The sequence below is a fragment of the Callorhinus ursinus genome, unplaced genomic scaffold, assembly GCF_003265705.2.
Source record: "Callorhinus ursinus isolate GAN/ISIS: 27379988/994484 unplaced genomic scaffold, GSC_fseal_2.0 scaffold76, whole genome shotgun sequence".
Classification (NCBI taxonomy): Eukaryota; Metazoa; Chordata; class Mammalia; order Carnivora; family Otariidae; genus Callorhinus; species Callorhinus ursinus.
This window is the reverse complement of record NW_027397138.1, coordinates 2075996-2100719: the sequence shown is the minus strand read 5'-3', so window position 1 is coordinate 2100719 and position 24724 is coordinate 2075996. Positions and strand designations below refer to the sequence as shown.

At 49.3% G+C, this 24724-nt stretch overlaps 1 protein-coding gene across 1 annotated transcript in view; it reads left to right on the top strand.

The window, feature by feature from the left end:
- PANX1 (pannexin 1) overlaps positions 1–24724 on the top strand; it is a 47683-nt gene that overhangs the window by 8683 nt on the left and 14276 nt on the right. The window contains exon 2 of the mRNA XM_025893825.2: positions 20740–20876. Within this exon, the coding sequence (XP_025749610.1) occupies positions 20740–20876 (137 nt within the window). The remainder of the gene's footprint in view (positions 1–20739; positions 20877–24724) is intronic.

The window sequence follows — 24724 nt, the reverse complement described above, 5'->3', positions numbered from 1 at the left end:
GTTTTACACTGGGGAAAAGACAGTGTCTTCAATAAATGGTGCTGGGAAAACTGGACAGCTACATGCAAAAGAGTGAAACTGAACCAATTTCTAACACCATACACAAAAATAAACTCAAAATGGATTAAAGACCTAAATGTGAGACCTGAAATCATAAAAATCCTTGAACAGAACATAGGCAGTGATTTCTTTGACATCAGCCATAGCAACATTTTTCTAGATCTGTCTCCTGAGGCAAGGGAAATAAAAGCAAAAATAAACTATTGGGATTACATCAAAATAAGAAGCTTTTGCACATCCAAGGAAACCATCAACAAAACAAAAAGGCAACATGCTGAATGGGAGAAGGTATCTGCAAATGATATCTCTGATAAGGGGTTAATATCCAAAATACATAAAGAATTTATATAACTCAACACCCCTCAAAAAGAACAGTCTGATTAAAAATGGACAGAAGACATGAACAGACATTTCTTCAAAGAAGACATCCAGGTGGCCAACAGACACATGAAAAGATGCTCAGCATCACTCAGCTTTGGGGAAGTGCAAATCAAAACCACAATGAAGTATTACCTTGTACCTGTCAGAATGGCTAAAATAAAAGAAATTACAAGTTGGCAAGGATGTGGAGAAAAAGGAACCCTTGTGTGCTGTTGGTGGGAAGGCATCTTTTCTGTTTTGTTTCAGCGCATGCTGTTCCCTGACTTGAAGAGACCTAGTAAATTAGAAGACCCATGTTTGATTATTTACTACCCCCTTTCCTGTGTCTCCCCACCCCCACCCCAAGAAAAAAAAAAAAGGAAAATGGAAATAAGGAAGAAAGTCTATTCTTTCATAATAGATGGAATTTCCACCACTAGCAAAAACTGAAAGTACATCTTGGAACCTTTGCAGATTCTAAGTTTGGATTAGCAACATCCTTTTAAAAAACCACGTAAGCACACTTTTCCTCTGCAGATTGTTTCCTTGGATTGCTTTCTGCTCAGACCCCTAACTGAGGCAGTGAGTTTGGTCCAGAGTGGAGAAGGGGAGGGAGTTTGGGAGCATCATGCCCACTGCGCCCTGGCTGAGCAAGGCGGGCAGTGTGGGGACATAGGTGGCCGGTGGGGGGGGGTTGGGGGGAGGACCTAGACAGAGCCTGTAGAGTACTGAGGCAAGCCTGGCTCTCTGTGGGATACAGGTGTGTGTTGGGGAAAGGGGTTTTTCATTCTCACGTATTTATTCATCCTCTCAAAGCTTGTGCTCCTTTTTCTCTGAATTTGTGTGTTTTTATCTGATGATAAGGCAGGGCTTAGTGTCGAAAACATGGAAAATACAGAAGAGAAAATAGCAGTAATTCCACCACCAGAGATAGCCACTGTTATATCTGGGTGTATTTTCCCCCAAGGCTTTTCATATATACATACCTGACAGCTTCTACTTCTTAAAAAAAAAAAAAAAACCAAACACGAAATCGGGGCTATCTTACCATATTCTTTAACTTGCTTTTTTTGGCTACAAAACTGAATGTTCAATAGGAATATCAAAATTTAACCCTTTCACAATGTTTTTGCTAATATAAATAGCATTGTGGGGGAATACCCCTGAACAGAGCCCTCTTCCCTATGAAGATTTCAGTATTTCAACAAATTGTATAAGTCTAATCATGAGGCTGGGGTGTGCAAACATTTTCAGGACTCTGGTGTGGCAGGCCACCCTCCAGGACTGTCCGCGCACCGCTACCAGCAGGTAGGAGAGGCACGCCTCGCCCCTGTCAGCAGCACGTCCTGATTGTCCTTGACAGTTCAGTAGATGGATAAAGGTACACCGTCATTTCAGGTCACATTTATTCAGGTACGGCGTTGAACAGTTTTCCATATGTACTTTTACCTTTTACATAATTCTGTGAATTGTTCGTGTCCTTTGCTTGTCTTTCAGAGGGCATGTTGGGTCCTCAGTGGATTTTATTAACAGCTAACATAGTTTCAGATATTTGGGAGCTGTCCTTTATGGCAGATACCTTTCTTTTCAGTTGTCAGTTACCTTTGAATTGTGACTATGGTTACTTTTGATGAGCCGAAGTTATTTTAAGTTGTCAAAACTGTCCCATCTTTTCATTTTTTATTTCTTCAATTCCGTTATGATCAGACCATTGTAGCTCCTCCTTATGACAGTTAAATATCCATCTAATTTTTTTTCTAATTACCTTCGATGATTTTATTTAACATTTACCTCTTCAGTCTGCTTTGGTCTTTTGATGGTGTAAGTCAAGACTCTAGCTGGTAATTCCTCCATTGTTCTTTATTGAGGTACCTGTTCCTTACCCATTGGTCTCTTGTGATTTCTTTATTATAAACTCTTATGTGAGTGAGCCTGTTTTAGGGCCCTCTGTATTGTTACCAGACCATCCTATTCCTGCTTCATCCTGACTTGTTTCTGGATGGAGAAGATACCTGGGTTATCGGGAAATACTGGCACCATGAACAAGGAAACCAAAGCATAGCTCGGCAGTTGAAGCATCCCATTCGCTAGCGCAGGTTGTTGCAGATACATTCCTCATGGTGTAGTGAATATTTAGAATGCTACTGGATTAGAGGAAGAGAATCATTACCAACAGATCCTTACTGGGAACGTGTCATGTTCTCAACTCTGGACCCTTTTCTTTTTGATCGTTACGAGAACCAGTACATGACTACATTTTGGGGTGTTATTAAGGCTACTTAACCTTCCGTCGTTCGATCACCGCTATGACTACTGTCTTTGTGATTACAGGAAGTTGTAACCGATTGTGAGTGGGTTCTGAGAGGAATTACAACTTCCAGATTGGTTTGGAAAGTGGTGACTGTTCCAGGAGGAAGGATGAACAGGCTGCACATTGCCTCAGTGCCTCGGCTGATAGGACAGGCTGAGGCCAGTGAGACTGGAGGTGTTTCCCGCACCAACCAGCCCGGGTCTGTCCCACCGCCTGCTGCTAGTGTGCTAGTGGAGGGAGCTCCCGCCATACGAAATTCTCATATGCCACATGTTTATAAATCTGTATGTGTGTGTCTGTGTTCAAGTTCAGGCAGTAAGAGAAAATGAAAGCCCTGCCCCTTTTTAAAAATTTTTTTTTTAAGATTTTATTTGTGAGAGAGAGAATGAGAGACAGAGAGCACGAGAGGGAAGAGGGTCAGAGGGAGAAGCAGACTCCCCGCCGAGCAGGGAGCCCGATGTGGGACTCGATCCCGGGACTCCAGGATCATGACCTGAGCCGAAGGCAGTCGCCCAACCAACTGAGCCAGCCAGGCGCCCCAAGCCCTGCCCTTTTTTGGACACACCTACTCTTGGTCTCTTCCCCAGAGGTAACTGCTGTTACTGTTAGTGTTTTAGGCTGCTCTGTGTTCCTGTAGAAAAACAGGATTTTATTTGTATTTTATTCCTATTAAATTTTTAACAAAATATTATGCCTTGTATTAATAGCTTATAATTTGCTCATTTATCTACAGTGTGTCCTGGAGGTATTTTTCATGTCGGCGCATGTAGGTCTGCCTCATTCTTCTTAGGTATGGCATAATTTTCCACAGTACAACTATGCCCCAGTTCATTTAACCATTCTGTTAAGGGTCATGTACATTCATTCTGCATTTTCCTACTGTATGCGGTGGTTCAGTGAACGTCCTTGGACGTGCTTCCTCATGCAAAATGTGTTTCTCTAGATCAGTGGTTCCCAAACTTTCTGGTTTCGTGGCCCCTTTACACTTCACACTCTTAAATTCTGTTGGAGATTTCAAAGAACTTTTGTTTGTGGGTTGTATCTATCAGTATTTATCATGTTAAAAATTAAAACTGAGAAAACTTAAAAACAATTTAAAATAATAAGTCAACATATATATGTATATTTTAAAAAACAACTTCAAAAACAAGAATTTTGTAAGAAGAGTGACGTTTTCCACTTTTACCAAATCTCCTTAATGTCTTACTTAATAAAAGACCACTGACTCTCACATCTGCTTTTCATTCATCATATGGCAATATCCCATGTCAGTAGCCTCTAGAAACTCTACTGTATGAACTCATAAGAGAATGAGAATAAGAAGGCAAATAAAACCTAGTATTATTGTGAAAACAGGCTTAACATCACAACCTTCCTGAAAGATTCTCAGGTTCCAGACCACACTTGGAGAACCGTTGCTCCGGGGTCAAACTGGAGGGTGGAATTGGAAGTTAGAGGGTCACAAGGTGTGCACATTCCAAATGTAAAAGGTACTTCCAGGTGCTCTCCAGAATATTAGCTCACGCTCTTACCAGCAATGGAGGGGATCGGGCCTGTCCCCATTGCTTTACTCATGCTTAATATTTTCAGAGTTTTCTATTTGCTCTTCTCATTGAAACGGTATCTCACTGTTTCCGTTTGTAGTTCGCTATTTGCACTGGGGATTCATAAGACGTGGTTCTGGGCTCTGGCCGTAATGCTTAGCGGTGTTCTAGGGACTGCTCATTCTTTCCAGCCTACCTACTCGTGCTTTTGGCCTGGGGTATTTGATCTTGAGACTGTGAGGTAGCAGCTGGTCATCATTGCCTTAAGAAATCTCCCCCAACCCCAGTCTATCTTAACTATTTCTTTTTGTTTTAAGCTGAAAGTTAAAAAAAAAAAAAAAAAGTCATTTCCCTCTGTTCCCTGTTTAACTTTGGTCAAGGAGCGAAACTAGCAAAGTTTACAGTTTACAGTTCTTTTGGGAACTGTAAAGATGTCTTTCAGAAAGTCTTCCTTTTAAATGTGAACATCTGGGGCGCCTGGGTGGCTCAGTTGGTTACGCAACTGCCTTTGGCTCAGGTCATGATCCTGGAGTCCCAGGATCGAGTCCCGCATCGGGCTCCCTGCTCAGGAGGGAGTCTGCTTCTCCCTCTGCCCCTCCCCCCTCTCATGTGCGCTCTCTCTCTCTCTCTCTCTCATTCTCTCTTTCAAATAAATAAATCTTTAAAAAATAAAAATAAAAGAAGTAAATGTGAACATCTGCACATTTGATCATGTGTCAGGGTTCCTAGAGAGAGGTGTTCTGTTCCCTCGTTTGGGGAGTCTCTCCTTTGACCAGGTTTTCTTTGCAAAACAGAAAATGATGCCTATTAAGTGAGATAATACATGGAAGGAGGCCTGGAAGCTGGTTTGTGTTCAGTACATGCTGGTTGGCGCCGAAGCTGACTTACGTTACGCTTCTGCAATCTGGAGGTGTTTACAATATTGTGATGAACCATGAACCGGCACAGCCGTGGGGAGAGGCCTCGCGCTTCTCCCCAGCTCTCACTCATGCTCAGGCACTACTGAGATGGGTGCTGGAGGCTCAGCCCCAGAGGAGTAACTCACGAGCCTCCTGTCCCTCCCCCAGGCTCCCTTCAAGGAAGGAGAGGCTGATGATCTTGAAATTCTTCTTCTCAATAAGGCATCGTTCGTTTTAAGTTTCTATAAACTCTCTAAGCCTTTGTGCTTTCGGTTTTCTTTGTCACACACTGTGGACTGAATACCCGAACGGGAAAATGATGCACTGTAAAGAACCGCAGGAACACCCTTATGGCTTCCCAGCAAGGAGCGGCTGTGTGGAGCATGTGTGCCCAGAAGGCATCTGGCCCCGAGAGCCAGTGTTAGCCCTTGCAGTGGACTAAAATTAGTTCTCAGATGCCCTCCAGGCCCCTGCTGATTCGGGTGCTGTGGTTCATGCCCCACCTTACGGTCATTACGCTTTTTCATCTCTCGTCCCCTTTAATTCCTGTTCTCATCCCTTGGGCATTTCACTGGGCACTGCCCTGCCGTGCACCAGGAGCTCTGGGTGAGCAAGACCAGCAGCTCGCAGCCTGGCCAGGGACATGGCTTCCCGGGGATTGCCGCCTCCTGGCTGTGAGAAGTGTTCTGGAACAAGTCTCCCCAGTGGGGAGCCTCGGCCAGTGGGGAACACTGGGGACGGCTTTATGAGGAGCAGCCCTGGGCTGAGTTATCCCTCAGCCTGGGCGAAGCCTCTTAGGGGAGAGCGGACTGGTTTCTTGGGGAAAGAGAACAGGGTCAGCATTACTGGGGCCTGCGGAACAGGGGGAGGAGTGAAAGGTCTCAATGCAAGAGGAGGACAGCCCGGTACAGGAGCTCCTGTGGCGTTTGGATCGTTGCATTTATCCAGAGCGGCCGGAGGGCTTTTAGCTATATGCGACGTAATCCAGTAGGCATCTTAAAACCTCACCCCAGGTACGCCGTGAGATGGATTGGAGTTGTGGAGACACCAGTTAGGCGTGACTGCAGTTAACTTCGGCCCGGCGGTCTCTGTGCCCTTGGAGGCCGGGGACTGTTGCAGGTGTCCTGGACTCTGCCGTGCTACTTTGTATGGGACCGAGAGCTTACCACAGTTTAGGGGGGGCCACTGCCGGGCGCTCTGTGAGCGCTGGGGGGCTCGCCTGCCTCTCCTGCGATGCTGGAGCCCGTCTGGGAAGGACCCAAGCTGGTCCCGTGCAGCGGCTCTGCTCTGCGGCTTCATGGTCACTTGGGAAGCCTGGCCTGGCATGGGGCCGTGAGGAAGGAGCGGCCCAGAGCCGGTGTGGAAGCCCGGTCCTGGGTGAGGCCAGCGGTCAGCGCTCATCACCTGGCTGAGCAGGAAGGCCTGTGTGTTGTGGGCCCGTGGGAAGCTGCAGCTCTGGGCGGGCCTGGCCCAGGCCCCAAGGGGGCCAGCCGAAGGGAGATGCCACTTTACCTCTGCGTTTAATGTCTGCCTTCCTCTGCTGCCTTTAGGACCAGGATCAACAGCTCCTGTGTGTGCATATACACACGTACGTGTTTACCTTTTGTAATGAAGGCTTTACTGTTTTAGAGCATTTTTAGCTTCACGGCAAAACGGAGGGGAAGTACAGAGATCTGCTAGATACCCCCTGCCCCTGCACACACACGGCCTTCCCCATCATCAACATACCGCACAAGAGTCGTGCATCCTGTGGGCTTGGGAAAAATGTGAATGACATGTGTCCGTCATTATGGTATCGTGCAGAATATTTTCACTGCCCTAAAAATCCTCTGTGCTCTGCTTATGCAAGCCCTCCCCCCGCACCCCCAGCAACCACTGATGGTTTTACTGTCTCTGTAGTTTTGCCTTTTCCACCATGTCATGGAATTGGAGCCTTTTCCCATTGGCTTCTTGCACTTAGTCATATACATTTACATTAAGGTTCTTCCATGCTTTTTCATGGCTTGCTGACTCACTGCCTCTCAGTGCTACGTATCCTGTTGTCTCTGTGTGCCACACTTTACACATTTCCCTGCTGAAGGACATCTTGGTTGCTTCCAGGTTTTGACGATTATAAGTAAAGCTGCTATAAATAGCCACGTGCAGTTTTTGTGCAGACGTGAGTTTTCAAGTCCTTTGGGCAAATACTAAGGAGCACAATTGCTGGATCATGCGGTAAAGGTATGTTTACTTTTGTAAGGAACTGCCTTCCAAGTGTCGGCATGTGTTTGCATTCCTAGTCTCAGTGAATGAGCGTTCCTGTTGCTCCCCGTCCTTGCCAGCATTTGGTATTGTCAGCGCTCCAGATTTTGGCCATTCTAGTAGATGAGTATTGGCACCCTGTTTTAATTTGCACATCTCTGATGACATATGATGTGGCGACCCTTTTCATACACTCATTTTCTATCTACATATCTTCTTTAGTGAGGTACCTGTTAAGGTGTTTGGCCTGTTTTTAATTGAGTTGTTTGTTTTCTTACTGTTGGGTTTAAGGGTTCCTTGTAGATTTTGAATAACAGTCCTATACTGCATGAAGCCACCACAGACCCCACACCACCTGTGTGCTAGTCCTCTGAGCACAGTGTTTGCTGAGCAGCAATCCTGCCGGACAGTCACATGTTGTTCACTTTTGAGAGACTGTGGGATAGTGGTTAAGATGTGAGTTTTGGGGGCACCTGGGTGCCTCAGTTGGTTAAGTGTCTGCCTTCGGCTCAGGTCGTGATCCCGGGGTCCTGCTTCGGGCTCCCTGCTCAGTGGGAAGTCTGCTTCTCCCTCTCCCTCTGCCCCTCTCCCCACTCATGCTGTCACTATCACTCTCTCTCTCAAATAGATGAAGGAAATCTTAAAAAAAAAAAAAAAAAAGTGAGTTTTGGAGCCAAACTGCCTGGGTTCATCCTGGCGGGTGACACATCCACTGTGAGACCTCGGGCAAGTTATGTCCTCCTCAGTGACGTGGGTAATAATGGAGCCCATCTCGGGGCGGTGAGGATGAAATGGATCAGCACAGTGAGCGCCGGACTGACGTCTGGGGCAGGGTGGGTGCTCGGGGGAGATTGGCTGCTAACCATACCCCGACACGGATGACCCCGATGGATGAGGCTCTGAGGTCCACAGAGGTCAGATAACCAGCCTAGGGGACCGCGGAGCCCGGCTGGAAAGCAGCTCTGATTCCAAAGCCCATGTGCTCGGCCCTTCACCCGTCTTGTGAGCGAGGAGCTGCGGGCAGGGAGCGGGGCAGGCTTGCACCCCAGCACCGAAGCTGCTCGCTTATGCTGGGGCATGGGCTCTGCTGGGGGTGGGCAGGGAGGCCGTCTGCTCCATTACAGTCATGGCCAGCCCCCCCCAGCCCGGCGCTTCAGCCTGTGCAGGTCATCAGGACCACGGCTGTGCGGAGGACAGCCCCGAGGATATTAGAACACAGCTCCCACACCACACCCTGCCGAGCCCTCCCTGCCAGCACCACAGAATCAAGTCTGCAAGGATGTCCTTTGCCCGATGCCCGGCTGGGCTCTGTGTTCCAGTCACAGTGCTCCACAACCCTCCATAACGAGCTGTGAGCTCCAGACTCGAGTGTTTGCTTGTACTGGTTCCCCAGCCTGGGTCCCCCTCCCTTCACATAGGAACACCCGGCATGGCCTAGCTGTTACCTTTATGTAGTTTGTTCTGTCTCTTATCCTTAGCGTTCATGGTCTTGGCCTCCTCCACTGTGCTGTAAGCTCTTCGAGGACGGGGACCGTGTCTGATCTTGGAATCCCCCGTGTCCCACATGGTACCAGGTACACAGTAGATGCCCAGTGAATCCCTGCTGGGTCGGGCTCCATGCCCGTGAGTTCTGCGTACCTTAGGGAGAACACCTGTGCTCTGTTGCCCCGTAACAGATGCAGGAAGAACAGAGCACTTGGGGAGGGCACGGGTCTGTGGCTGTCTCTGATATGCTGCTGGCACAAAAGGCCTGAGCCATTAAATGCCCAGCTCAGATGAACTTGAATGTCCCTTTTCTTTTTTAAGGTTTCTTGAGAAAGGAGCGTTTGCCCTGAAACCAGTGTTGGTCTACTTAGAATGTCTTTGTATTTGCAAAGAAGTCTCATGACCAGTTATCTAAATAATGGTAACAGTTGTTGTAAGTTCTTTTCATTTTATTGGAGTCACCAATCTCTGATTCATTCCCAGATTGAGACAGTCAAGGCCTTCTCCTACACAATAGGGTTCCTTTGTTGCCAGAACCCCAAAATCTAGCTTTTAAAAGCCATCACTGGGCGCCTGGGTGGCTCAGTTGGTTAAGCGACTGCCTTCGGCTCAGGTCATGATCCTGGAGTCCCGGGATCAAGTCCTGTATCGGGCTCCCCGCTCGGCGGGGAGTCTGCTTCGCCCTCTGCCCCTCCCCCCTCTCATGTGCTCTCTCTCTCTCTCACTCTGTCTCTCAAATGAATAAATAAAATCTTAAAAAAAAAAAGCCATCACTGAGGGAGAGGAGGATGCAAAAGGACTTAACAAAGTTGGGTCTAGTCTCAGGCTGTGACCCCATTAAATCTAAGATCCCAGTTATCCACGGCAGACTTCCGGGGCACAGGTGTTCGAGAGCCGTAGACGATAAGACCAAGAAGTCAACCAGTCAGTACAGGGGACATTCAGATCATTCCAAGTGCGCTGAAGAAAGTAACACAGGATGTGACAAAGGAACATGTGTCTCTGTATCTTCAGGGCTTACCATGGAGCCTGATGCACAGAAATAAAAACAGGAGCTACCGTTGATTGGGTCCTGTGTGCTGGCGCTGTGGCAGGCCCTTCCTTTGGTCTTTATAGGAGTTCTCTGAGGTTTTGCAGATGAGAAAAATCAGGTGCACAGAGGTTGAGTGACTTATTAGTAAAGGAGAAAACCCAGTGGCTCTTTGGTATAATGAGATCTTTGTAAAAGCAATATTCAGGAATAAAGAATCCAGAACTGTTTTATAGATGTGCCTTCCCCTATCTAATTGGACCTCCACATGGTTCCACACAGATCAGGCCTCTGTGTCAGTGAAAACTGGCTAGACGGTGATTTTCTTCCAACCCTTTTATACTTAAAAGTGTCTAGGAAATGCCCTCTGGGCCTTCAAGGGTCTGCTCATTTGACATTTTTCTTAAGCTGACCTCTTGCCCCTGACCTCCTTCTTGGGGCAGTATCCATTTCTCGTGCTCATTTAGAAACGGTGCCTCGTTTCCCTGCCGCGCTCTCACAGTGCAGAAATCAAGACCACATTTCCTCTGGTGGAGGGGTGGCCAGTCTGACTTTGCCACCAGAACTTCGTCCTGGCCCTCACACGTCCGATCCCCGCTGTGGCCTCTGTGGTGACACCGTGTCCGTACCTGGCCCTGCCCTTCCATGCATCCCTCCAGCCTCCACCCCTGCTGAGCGAAGTCCGTGGCCATAGTCTCCTCTCCTCCATCTCCGCAGCAGTCTTCCTGCTCCGCACAAAACGGCAGTAGGTGCTCTGGGGCCGGTCTTCACACCCCAGCCGTTGGCCACCGGGGGCTACTCTTGTTGGCCCTGTGGTTTTTAATACACTTTCTCACGAACGTGGAGCTCAGGCCCAGGCTGCTGGGGAGATTGAGGCTGGCCCTACCCTGCTTCCCCTTGTGTCGTTGGCTGGCCTGGTATTGCACCTGTCCTTCTCCACTCCACTGCCTCCCTGCCCTGCCTCCACCCTCTCTCCTCCCTGCTCCCTCGTTCCCAGGTTCCCATCACGCTGGGGAAAGAGTAGGGCCACACACTTGAGATCGTGTCGACCTATACCAAGTATTAGCTGTCTGGCTTTGGAAGTTACTCTTAGCCTTATTTCTGCATCAGACAAATGGGACTAAATGATAACTAGCCCATAGGCTCTCTTACTGGATTGAACAAGAGCTTCTACTTCCTATTTAATCACAGTATTTAATAAATGACTCCTGTTCACCTTTAGTAGGCGATTCTGTGATGGGAAGGAGCTTATATGTGATCAGCACACGGGAATACCAGTGTAACGGGGAGTCACATCCGTTCTTAACACCTTGGCGTGTACATGATGCCCATTTGCCCCAGGCTCTTCCTCCTGGCTCCATTGTCCACGTGCCATGTTTTCAAAGTGCTGTCAGGCAGTTCTCTCCGGTCTTTGTGCATTTTGCTTTTTATTCTTGTGTACATAACTCAGCAGCCTTCCTTATATACCCTGTCATCACACCTAGTGTGTTTTTATCAGGATTGTTGCTGTTTGGTTAGTGCTCTAGGTACAGATTTTTTGTGATTTTGCAGAGCACCAATATTCTTTTTTAACACATCAGTAGCATTATAGCAGAGACGTTTGTGTTGATTTCTTTTTCTGCCTTCCATCTAGCCTTTTACATTACTCTTCATTTCACAGACCCAATGCATTGACCGGGACCAGGCTGGGCCCTGGTGGTAATAGCAGAAAAGACTTGATGCCGATGTGTGCTGTGACTGTTTCTTCATGCTGTCTCCTAGACTCCTGACCAGTGTCTGCTTCTGTTCTTGACCCTGGATGGGCAGTTTTGGACACAGCATCCAGAGTAAACCTGTTAAAAGGAAAATCAGAAGATACGTTTGCTTTAAAAATTCTGCAATTACTCAGTGTGAATTTTAGGATTGAGAAAATGAGTAACTATGTTGGTATATTTGGAACCTAGGGGTCTCACTGTAAAAGATAGATGACACAAATATGGACTGGGGGAAGGCCAGGGATGTTAAATTGGAATTTGAATGTTCAGTATAAACACTCTCTCTCTCTCTCTCTCTCTCTCTCTCTCTCTCTCTCTCTCACACACACACACACACACACACACACACACACACACACACACACACACGGGTTTCCTCGCCGTGTCTGCTGAAGGCAGCTAGGAGCAGTGAGCCCATCTTGCATCCATATCCTGGGTTTAGGAATCATATTACCTACTAAAAGGAACCAAGGGCTCCTCCCTGAAGACACGGCCAGTGGCAGGGCTGGGGCAGGGAAAGTACAAGAAGAGCCCAGAACATCTGTGCCACGAAGTGCAGAGCGCTCAGAAACCACGGGCATGGCGCGGGTCAGAAACGGTTTGTGCATCAAAATGAGTAAGAGCAACAGATGACAAAATATTGAAAAACAAGACTGTATGAGCACGTTTTAGTACTAAAAAACATAAATTGGGGGAACGGGAAGTTCCTCTTTCTGGTACAATGCTGACTAACACACGCAGAGGGAAGGATGAAGTTGGAAACCCTTCATTTTGCACCCGCCATGGAAGTGTCTGATTCACCACCGGGTGAAAGTTTGCTGGGGAACCGAATACTTCCACAGTCCGAGATCTCCGCACAGACAACTTCTGTCTCAGGGAGAAAGAGCCCTGAGAGCAGCTCGAGCAAGTAGCTGTCGTATGTGACATCACTGGCCCTGGAGGAAACCGATGCTAGGTGCCTCCCCCCCGGGCGTCCTGCAGAGGACCCGCGCCCTCCTGGGGGTGTCCTGCCTGTCATGTAGAAGCTGGTCAATCAGATGGACAAAAATCAGGGGAGCCTCACACAGAACTGAGGGCCTGTGCTCTTCACCCCCGTAGAGGCTGCAGATGACAGAGAAAGGTCGTGGAACCCTTCCAGATGAGGTGATAAGGTGACTAAAGACACGTGACATCTGAATGCATGGCGTCTGGTGCAGGACTGGAGCCCGATTAGAGGGGGGAGAATTGCTCTAAAGGAGAGTTGGGAAAATCCGAATACCAATGGCAGCATTGCATCTTTAAAGATTTTATTTTTGGGTGCCTGGGTGGCTCAGTTGGTTAAGCAACTGCCCTCGGCTCAGGTCATGATCCTGGAGTCCCAGGATCGAGTCCCACATCGGGCTCCCTGCTCGGCAGGGAGTCTGCTTCTCCTTCTGACCCTCTTCCCTCTCGTGCTCTCTGGCTCTCATTCTCTCTCTCTCAAATAAATAAATAAAATCTTAAAAAAAAAAAAAGATTTTATTTTTTTGACAGAGAGAGAGTGAGCACACAAGCAGGGGGAGCGGCAGGCAGAGGGAGAGGGAGAAGCAGGCTCCCCGCTGAGCAGGGAGCCCGATGCGGGGCTCGATCCCAGGATCCTGAGCTCATGACCTGAGCTGAAGGCAGACGCTTAACTGACTGAGCCACCCAGGGGCCCCAGTATTGCATCTTTAAAAAAAAAAAATCAGTAATTGCGCTGGGTCATATAGGAATGTTTTGTTCTTAAAAGATACACACTTCTGAGAGAAAGGTTCATAACCACTGCAACTTACTCACAAGCAGTTCAAGAAGAAAAAGAGATGAATGTATTAGGTATACACGTATAGAGAGAGCATGTGGCAGAATGTTGGCAGTGGGTATTTGTGATTTCACTGTAATGTTCTTTTTTTTATGCTGATACTGTATTTTATGGCGTTTACAGATTTTATGTAATTTTTCCAGTTGTACTGAGCTATACCTGACGTATAACATTGAATAAATTTAAGGTACACCACATAATTTCACAGATGTATATATTGTAAAATAATTACCACCTAACTTTAGTTAACACCCATCACCCCACGTAGTCTTTTTTCTTGTGATGAGAACTATTTGCTATTAGCAGCTTTTAAGTATATAATACAGTATTGTAGTTTTAACTATAGCCACTGTGCTATATATTACATCCCCAGGACTTATTTATCTTATAGTCAGAAGTTTGTACCCTTTGACCACCTTCACCCATTTCATGTACCCCACCCCCATGTTCTACCTCTGGCAACTACCAGACTGTTCTCTGTTTCTAGGAGTTTACTAGATAAAACATCTAAGTGAGATCATACAGTATTTGTCTTTCTCTGTCCGATTTATGTCACTTACCAGAATGCCCTCAAGTTCCATCCATGTGAAACATGGCAGAAATTCCTTCCTTTTTATGGCTGAACATCATTGTAAAATTCCTGTAATTTCTCTGTAGGTCTGAAAAAAATCAAAATGCTTAATTTTAAAAATACAGCAAAATGTCAATATTGCTTTAAACTCCTGGGTGTCTATTATTTTTTGTAATTTTCTGTATATTTGAGTTAATCTCAGATGTTAAAATTTTTAAAAATAAAGTAACATTTACATATACTAAGTACTATTTTGCCTCTTTCCTAGGACATTGAGTTCTTTTTGTGCCTTTTTTGCCCTGGTACCCAGGTCACAGAAATTTTATTCACTGGATAGTCCTCAGGTTTTACGGCAGGTTCATACAAGCTATTCTTTCCTGTGGTGTAGACTTTCTGGGTTCTCCACCACAGGAAAGAAACTGCTCAGACCACTACTTAGTTCTCCAGTCTTTTCTTCTGGGTGTAATCTGGCCCCATGGTTCCGTGCAGCTGGGGTCTGAGACCAGCTTCCTTTTCTCCTGCTGCTGCTGCACTTAGCAAGTTGGATTCTGTTATGCTGTTTACGCCATCAGTGCTAGACTGAATGAAAGCAGCCTCGTAGGTTCCGTCCGTCTGAGGCTCACCAGCTTGGTCGTGTGTTCCCTTTGTGTGGTCTAGTGGTCACCCAGCCTGGCCCACAGGTCGGTAGGTACCAGCTATTCTTCCCGTCCGTTTAGTGAGGGCGTTGTGCACCGATGGGGCCTCTGTCTAATTGGTTGGGCCCCGAGGAGGAAAACCATTCATGCTGCTCTGTACTGCAGGGATGGGTAGTGAAGTACCTCGGGACCGGGACTCATTAACAAGACAGCACTTGATTATGCCTGTCCTAGCTGACATTAGCCCTGGTTGGGTTCTCTTTAAAAGCCCGGTTTGGGGCGTGCCTGGGTGGCTCAGTTGGTTAAGCATCCGACCCTTGATTTTGGCTCAGGTCATGGTCTTGGGTCATGAGCGCAAGCCCCATGTCAGGCTCTTCACTGGGCATGGGGCCCGCTTGGGATTCTCTCTCTCCCTCTCCCTCTGCCTCTCCTGCCCCACCTCCCTCTCTAAAAAAAAAAAAGTCAGTTTGGGGTGTGGAAAACAGAGACCTGGTGAATTAATTTGGTTTAAGGGAAAACTATTGTTTCAATTCAGTGCCGCCTCCCCCTTTTTTTTGGGCAGTGTGGGCTATAGACATTCTTACATTTTCGCACTGGTTTGAAACATGTATGTGCCTTGGCGTCAGTGCCTGCAAATGAAGGTGATAGTAGACCATTTGGGACTTCCAGAATGTACATATTTGCTGTGTCTGAAGCTAGAGATGGCTTTGGGTTGATGTCTCCTGGAGAGGTGAAAGGGGAGGAATTTGGTTCTTTTTAAGAAAGATGCTATTCTAAGATTCTTGCAATCTTACTGTATTTTATCACGCTTGGGAGCTGTGGGTATTTCGCAGGAAATGACTCTCTGGGGCAGGTCCTTTGGCTCATCCCAGTCTTATATTGGAGTGAAAGATACTTTAAACAGTCAGACCTGATTTCGTTCTTGTGCTTGTTTACTGTTCTGTATTTATTTTTAAGAGCTGACCACTACCCATCTCTTTCTTTCCACACATTCACGGTCCTCTTTCTGTGATTATTCTCACTGAACTCAAGAGGTTATAATAGTTCTCAGGGTTTTTTGACAACCTTAAAATCTAGCCAGAGCATTCAAATTCAGTGCTGTATAGATTGTGTTATGATCTACCTGGATCCCCATATCTGCATGTGTATACATGTGAGGTGTGTGTGTGTGTATAATATACATTAAAGTGAATTAGAACTCATTTTTTGTTTGCAAAATAGAAACATTTTGCGAATTTTTAAAATGCTATATAGATAATAAAGATTATAATTCATTTCATCATTATTACACTCTTCTTTTGTGTGTGCCTCCCAGAACAAGCACCCCAGGATTTACTGTTTCCCTCACAGAAACTTTCCTGGCTGCTTCCTTCTCATTCTACCATCTCTGACCCAACTTTCTTCCATAGCCTGTGCTTTTTGTCTCCTCTTTCTTGTATTTGGAAGGTAAAGATGGAGACTTGGGTAGAGATCCCAGCCCTGCAACCCACTAGCCACGAGATCCCAGTGCCTCACTTTGCTCCTCTGTAAGAGCGGGGTAAAAGTGCACAGCAAGGGGTCGTTGCCTTTGCCTGCCTCCTGCTGCCCCTTTAGTCACTCCAGTGTGTTGGTTCCTTCAGCTTAGAATCTCTTCCATTCCAGAGTTCCTCAAAAGTCCTCCTAGCCAGTTAACTAGATCTTTCTGTTTCTGTTTTTATTTTGTTAAACCTGAGGTTTGGATGAGTTTCCTTAACTTGTCAGGAGGTCTGCTTCCGATGCTACCCCACAGTCGCCCGTGGCGTGAAGCCGCGGGGGCGGACGGCTAACGCCCCAGCACAGCGCCCGGGGCAGGGCGGATGTGTCTGGCCATCAGAAGTGGGCCTGCGGCTTGTGCAGAACTCACAGGCCTGCTAAGCAGCTGGAGGTTAGTAACGCATCAAAACGAACAGAAAGCCATGAAAAGAGAGAAGGGCAGTGGGAAAATGAGGCCAGAGCAGGCGCAGCTGGTGTTCATGCTGGGAGAAGTGGCTGGCGGCCGGTCTGCCCTCCCCGCTCCGGTCCCCGCTCAGGCAGCGCTGCTTTCAGGTTCTCCACCAGCTGCTTCGGCCGCGGCCACGGGCGCAGGGGTAAGCTGGGCCGAGGGCCACCGGGGCTGCCACACCGGGGCCTGTGTGACCTGCTCCTGGGCTCCAGGCTAGGGCCGGAGGGCAGACTGACAGGGAGATGTCTGTGGCGTGGGTCCCTCACTTAGCAGGTGTCGTGCACTTTCACGGGGCAGGTGAGCACACGTTCCCTCCCTGCGATCTTTCACCGCATCTGGCCGGACGCATAAATGTAAAGCCCACGGCTCCCTCTGTGCTCTCAGCAAGTCCAAAGGTGTGTTTCTTTGTTGTTCCCGGTGTAAACCTGAAACTCATTTCTTGCTTTCTGTACAGTGTGAAGGTACTTCATGTCTCACTAAAGCTACTCCCCAGAAATCAGAGTGCTCACCCGGCCACCACAGGGCACAGCTGAGCGGAGCGTGGGAGGTGCCTGTGGGTCGGCTGCGGGATCACTGCGGGATAGATGTGGGTCGGCTGCGGGCTCCGTTTGCTCAACTGTCCAGTGGGGCGGTGCTGTCTTACTGGGATGCTTGATTGAGACAGTAGTTATGACAGTTGTCCAAACCGTTGAAAGCCGCAGACAGGTGTCGCTTGTTTGATACAGGGTGCTGTGTGAGGTTGAGAGCCAGAAAGAGTGTGTGTGTGTACGTGTGTCCGTCCTGCCGGCCAAGAGTTGAGATACGACTGGAGGACATAAGACACACGTGCATGTTTATGCATTCTGGTCAGAGGTGATTATCTGCATGTCTCTGATGGCTTTAAAGTGCTTGGGGAGCTCCGTGGGGAGGAAGCTTCGTGGACAGGGTGACATCTGAGCTGGGCTTTGAAAGATGGCCTATGGCGGTGGACAGTGCGGATGCAGCATTAACTTAAACAAATACGGAACAGAGGGCGTGCCCCACCCCCCACCCCCCCGCCCCGTGCAGAGGGACTATTGTGAGGAAAGGCACAGATTTTAGGAACAAATCAGGCCTGTGCAAGCCACAGCAATAATTGGGTTGGATTGGAGCATCGGTTTGGATTTGTACCCTGGGCAGCAGGAACCAGCAAAAAAATGTTGAGCCGAGGGAGTGTGAAGACCAGAACTGGGCTTTTAGGATGAATAATCTGGCAAACAGTTTAAAACAGAGGAAGAGGGAGAACCTGGAAGCTTTCTGTACTGAAGACCACTAGGAAAATATGCAAAGCACCTTACTCATTTCCCAATATTATTTTGAAGACTAAATGAGATAGAGGTGGTGGAAGTATGTTTGGAGAGATGAGTCAGGATGGCCCAGGTCACGAGCGTCCTAGGCTCCGGCAACAGCGGAGCACCTGCCAGATGTTCCTGGAAGCCAGGCTGGGCTGCTCCCCGCCGGTGGAGGTGCAGGGCTGCACAGCCCAGCTCACGGCAGCCCCCGCGCCCTCTTGCTCTGCCCTTCCCCTTACTCCCACCCCTCAGTTTGGCTCCTGCTGCTTCCTGGCTCTGGACTAACTTGGTTTCTCATTTTTGCCTGGAAGTACCCTTCGGGGCTTGATCTGTTTCCTTTCGTGGATTTGTTCTTGACTCTTTCCAGGAAGCTCTGCCCCTCCTGGTCACTTGGAGGGATCCCTTACTCAAACCACCTCCTTTCTGACAGACCCTGGCTCCTGGGACCTCCCCAGCGTGCCCTCGCTGCAGCGACTGGCCCAGAGAGGAGTGTTTTAAGAGACTGAGGGATCAAAATTCTGCCGTTACTCTAGTTCCTAGCTTGGGTAGGGGTTACTTTGAGCTTTGGTTTCATCCAGGGTAAAAGGAAGAGAAGATCTCATTTTCTCCCTGTCTCTCTGATTTAGCTGTGAGGTTGAAATGAGGCAATGAGTTAAGGGCTGCTTAGTGTCCTGTGAATATTGGTTGTCTGTTGTCTTTTCTTCTGACCTTCCATTCCAGATGAAGAACATTTACTTTTGAGCTCAGCGCTACCCCGGTTTCCATCTCTCTAGACTCAATTATATTTTCTTTCTTCCTCTTTCGCGAAAGCTTTGGTGTAAAAAGTTTATTTATGCTCTGGCACTCCCAGTGCCTTGGGAGAGGTTTTGGAGGTCCCAAGACAGGACTTGGCAGCACATTTTCCTATAGAAAGAACGTTATGATGTGTTGGCTATGTGTACTGCAAGGACTATACCTAAAGGATATACAGGCCAGACAGATTTTCATGAAATCCTACTAGCGCTGTCCATTTTCATGAGAAGGCACTTAGATCCCCTTCTCTGGGCCAGTCACCCATCCATGTCTAACCCAGGCCTGTCTCTCCCTCCTGTGTGTCTGTGCTCAGTAAGCCTTGGTGGGCGGGACTGCCTGGGCAGCATTTAGCAAAGTCATGCTAACACAAGAGCTTTGTGAAGTTAGCCCTGTGGCTTGGCGCTGTTCTGACTAGCCTATTTTTATAAAATGGAGGGTCTCAAGTTTAATGGGATATGAGAATTGAAAGGTCCTGGAAATCCATGACCTACCCCCAACTCATGTTTAAGCCATTCCTAGATGGCAGGAACTTACCCTATTATCGGACATTTTCGGATGGCATGTGACTTTTCATAGCCATCTCCTGTAAGGGCTCTTGCCGAAAAGTCTTTCTTGATGTCTGCGGGTAGAGGAGTCTCCAATGAAGGGGGGGTGCTCTGGGCCCGTTGTACCTCCTCCACCACAAGAATCTGCTCCCTGGACAACATCCCCGTTACTGCCCTGCCCTGCCACAAGTATAAATCCCACCTCCTCCCCAGAGGGAGCTGACCCTTTGGGGCTTTTTCTGTCCCAGAGGCTAGGGAAGTCCACCTGAGTGCCTTCCTACCATCCTTTCCCCCTCTGTCTAGGGTGGGCATGCCCCCACTCTCCCAGGCAATCACAGCACCTGCTAGTTACTTCATACAGAAGAATGTGGTACTTAGCGACTACTGGGAACCAGGCAGTGTACTGAGAACACAGATGGTGATGCCAGTGTCCGCTTGGAGAGCCTTGGCTTCAGAAGGTGGAGTGACCTGAGGGCACCCAGCTGTGAGTGGCAGGGTTGGGTTTGAATAGAACCAGCACCAGAGCCCAAGCCCTTAGCATCTGTCCGGCTGCACAGGGTGCGGAAGACGGCGTGGCCGCTCTGGGCCTGAGCCACAGGTCCCCGCGCACACGCTCCCACCTGCCTCCCCCCAGCCCACCCCGCACCTGTCCCCCTCTCTGCGGGTCTGCACGCTCCCGCTCAGCCTTTGCTTTCACCCATGCCGCCTTTTTTCTTGGAGGAGACAGAAAACTGCTGATTTGCCATCTGGTGACTTACCGCCAGATGTTCCTTTGGCCTTCCCCTCATCAGGCTCAAAGTTCTGACTTCTCTGTTCTTTTTTTGAAAGATTTTATTTATTTATTTGACAGAGAGAGAGGCAACGAGAGAGGGAACACAAGCAGGGGAAGTGGGAGAGGGAGAAGCAGGCTTCCCGCTGAGCAGGGAGCCCGATGTGGGGCTCCATCCCAGGACCCTGGGATCATGACCGGAGCCAAAGGCAGACGCTTAATGGACTGAGCCACCCAGGCGCCCCCTGACTTCTCTATTCTGAGGGACTCCTCCTCTAGTCCAGATTTCTGATCGACCCTCCCCCCCTGCCCCTGCCCCATAAACCCCCCTCTTCTCAGTCCTCACCCACATTCAAGCAGCCCTGTACATGTCTCCCTGCGCTTTGGGCCCTGGTTCTTTTCCTGGCCGTTTTTTCTTTTTATAGTGGTTTCACACTTCTTTCCAGAGCTTTCCCCAGCTGAGCCCAAGCTGCCAGCATCAGTCGAAAGTCTCTCCAATAGCCTAAATATGAACCTGGGCGCTGGGTTTTAGTTCTGACCTACGCCTGGCGTGGCGCTCCGTGACTTCACTAACACAGGAGGGAGGGCTGAGGGGCGAGGGGAGGGCGGCTCCGGACCCCACACTCGCATTTATTTGGCACTGTTTTTGCTTCTCAGGTACCCAGATAAGCTGTTTCTCCCCAAGTTCCTTCTCCTGGCGGCAGGCTGCCTTCGTGGATTCGTACTGTTGGGCTGCCGTTCAGCAGGCCTCCTTGCAGGGCGATGCCGGACGCCTTCCGCTGTGTCTGCATAAGGTAACCGAATCTCACCTGTCTGCTCTGTAGATGTGGGAATGGGGGCCCCGAGAGGCTGTGCCAGTCCACGGCCACACAGAGACCATGGCCATCCCTCAGTGCAGACACGCGGGTCATAAAGAGACCCCCAGACATGACTCGGTCCAGCACCTTCACTAGCCGCTGAGGAAGCTGAGGCACTCTTTGGATTTTAGCTCCGTACCAGGGGGCGCCTCTTGTGTCTTAGTCCCCTTCCTGCCCTTATTGCCCGGCAGCATCTGGCGCAGAGTAGGCTCCCGGTGCGTTTTGGATGCCTGGGTGGGCAGTGTTAGACAGGGACAGAGCTAGGACTCGAACCTAGCTTTGGCCGCTGCCTTCTCACTGCTCACCAGGGTCCCTTGGGAACAGTAAGAGCCAGCATACACTTTAGTTTCTTCTAGACAGTGTGTTGCTAGAACATCAGGAAGCCTGGTGATGACTCTGTCCGGGGGTGTTGGCTGCAACACAGCCTGGGACAGATTCCTTTGCTTTCTGATGGGGCCAGATATTGTGGAGGCACACTACATGGGCAACGCCCGTGTCCAACAGAGGAGAGGTGCAGACAGTCAGGAGCTCTGTGTTAGGGGAGTGGTGGAGGTGGAGGTGCATAGAGGATGGGCAGTGGGGAACTTGAGCCAGAGTTGGCCAGGTTTGTGCAGGAGAACGTTCTCTGTGTAATGAAGTGGCTCCAGTAGGTCTTCTCTGTGCATAAAGAAGTAGGACTCTCCGTCGGCCTGTTATTATTTCGATCACTGGTTCTTTTGTCCATCATGAAAACAAATAGAAGATTTGTGTTTTGTCTGCTTTTCTCCTCCATTGAGGAAAGAAAGCATGCTATTTTCTGAAGAGCCAAAGGCTGAAGTTTGATTCTTTCCAGCCTTGACCTATTGTTGAACACACATCCTTCTTTCTAAAAAAGAACCGTTTAAGTCCTTTGCTATGACTCAGGCCTCTTCCCCAGTTTATTGCATGCCATCAGGCACAGTGATGCCCTACAATGACTTCTTTCTTCTTTGGGGTTGGGCTTTTCTCTTAAAACATTTAGCCTTAGCGTCCATTGGGTCCCCATCAACTCTGCATGTCTTAGTAGCCAGGCCAACCAATAATGATATGAATGGCCATAGTTCCAGAAGCTGAACAGCCTTGTTTGCAAGTCGAAATCCATGCTGTTATAGCTTAGGTGCCTTTGTTACAATGCTCTTAGGAGAAGGGAGGTTGTAACTAGTCGCCGGGCTGGGCATTAACGGAGCCACAGAAGAAGAATATATAATCTGGCTTGCCCAGTAGAAGAGCTGGCAGGGACGGTAGAGATTGTGAAACTGAGAGAAGGAAGAAACTCGAGGATTTTGCTGCAGTATAAGGTGAAGGGCACGTAGAGAGAGCAAGCTGGGGACCAGGACTAGTTGCTGGTCTAGACCTGGACTAGAGTCAGGTCCCTGGCTGTCCAGTGCCCCTTCAGTAGAGAAGGAGAGACCATGTGGAGCAGTGGGGGCAGCCCAGCCTTCAGTCTCCAGTGTCAGTGAGAGACTGAGGAGCTCTCTTTCTGATGGTGGTAGCCCAGCTTATTTGGATGGAAGTTTGGCTGAGAGATCTTTCCAGATTCACAGGGCTGGGGACAGAAATTAGAGTTGGGACCAGCTAAGTTGGAAGGACCCTGGTCAACACCCCTGGCTTGAAAATCTGTTCCTGGGGAGTAAGGGATGATCCTAAATGAGACCAGCCCTCATGGGGACTAGAGTCCTGGTTTAATCATTTCAGTACTGATGGAATGAGGAGGTAGGGGGATGGTCAGCATCTCTAGTCTGCCTGCCAGCCAGCAGCAGGAATAAATCTTCTCCAGAGGCAGGTAACTTCATCCAGAGCCTCAAATTCTTGTCCAGTTTTTCATGTGTAATTTCAGCAGTCGATAAAAAAATAACCAATGTACAAGAGAACCGCGTCTTCCTTTGGGTGGTGTTGTGTGTTGAATTGTATCCCTTAAAAGATGTATTGATGTCCTAACACCTGTACCCTCGAATGGGACCTTCTGTGGAAATAGGGTTGTTGCAGGTGGAATTAGTTAAGGTGAGGTCCTACCAGAGTAGGGGTGGGCCCCTAATCCACTGTGACTGGTGTCTTCATAACAGAGGCGTTGTTGGCCCGGCCAGACTCTGTGATCGTAGCTGCTTTGTTTCCACACTGTTTCTTCTTCCGGTGTTTTGTTTAATTGTGATAAAATACACACCACCTAAAACTTACCTTCCTAGCCGTTCTCAGGTGTGCAGTTGAGTGGCGTTCAGTACGTTCACACGGTTGTGTGACCATTGCCAAGATCCGTCTGACCTTTCTCGCCTTTCCTAAACTGAAACTCTGTACCTGTCAAACACTGACTCCCTGTGTTTCCCGGCCCCCACTGTCCCGCTGTCTTGTCTTCTGTCCACCCTCTCAGGGCCCTTCTATAGCTGCAGTCCCGTGGGATGTGTCCTTTTACATCTGGCTTATTTCACTCCGCATAATGTTTTCAGGTTTTGCTCACGTCATCGCATGATCAGAATTCCCTCCCTTTTTAAAGCTGAGTCACACTCTGTCTCACGTGTTGACTGTGTCTTGTGGGTCCACGCATCCCTCCATGGGCCCCTGGGCAGCTTCCGCCTCACAGCTCTCCCAGTGAATGCTGCCACGAACACGGGTGGACGGGGATCTGTGCAAGGCCCTGCCTGCAGGTCCTGGGGGCCTATACCCGGACGTGGGGCTGCCGGATTCCTTCTCAACAGAGCTCTTCCTGATGGTTTTCTTCTGGCCTCTCCACATTCCGTGGACTCGCGATTGCCGAGCTGGCAAGGGCCCTCGGTCTGCTCTCCGAGGACTTTGCCCCCCTCTCCGTGTGTCCTCCACTCCTGTGGCCACCGCGCTCTGAGTTTGTCATTACCTGGAACTACAGTAGGGCACCCCACTCCCCACCAAGCACCTCTTGCCCTCTGAGGCCCTCCCCGCCACTTTCAGAGAAAATGGAAACTCTGACGTGAGAACAGCCCCAGCTTCCTGCCGTCAGACTGGCCAGATGTCGCCAGGGCAGCCCCAGCCGTTTCCTTCCCTTCCGAGAAACGGCCCCCCTGACCGATGGCTGGACCCCTGTGTTCTGGGCCCCCGTCTCCCTGGTTGCAGACACACCGCATCCCCGTCTTTGTCTCTGCATCCTCAGCCTTCCCTTCCTGCGGGCTCTCTCCCCAGGCACGTTTTGGCACATCTCTCCACCCGAGCGCTCTCCCCACATCCCTGGCAACCCCTCTGTTGCTGCGTAAATGCTTGCCTCCACCACCACCCCCCGGGCGGGGGGGCTTATCCCACTTGACTTCTCTCAGCCGTGCGGTCCTGTGAGCCATGCTCTCATTCTGCAGAAGCGCTCTGGACTCCTGGGGCAGGTTCTCCTTGGCCAACTCCTTTTCCTTTGCCCATCACTGAGAAGTTGGGGTTCCTCCGGGCTCTGTCCTAGGCCCCTCCCTTTCTCACGCCGCCCCTGTCCCTGGATCACCTCACCGGGCGTCTTGGCGTCCTCCTCTCTGCCATCAGCACCTGGGTCTTCGTCTGCAACCCCCGCCCCCCCTGAGCTCCAGATCCAACCCCAGTGCACCCGAAGAGCTAGCGCATGCCTCCAGCACATGTTCCCTGCCCAGCCCCACTGTGCCCACCACCGTTTACCCTATTCCCTCAGCCAGAAATCTGAGGGCCACTGTGCCATTGTCTCCCTGCTCCATCATGTCAGCCGCCCAGCCCAGCGGTCCTGCTTTCCCACACGGTCTTGTGTTGGGTCCCTGGCCCCGCCCATGCCATTCTCTCTGGCGGACTCCTGC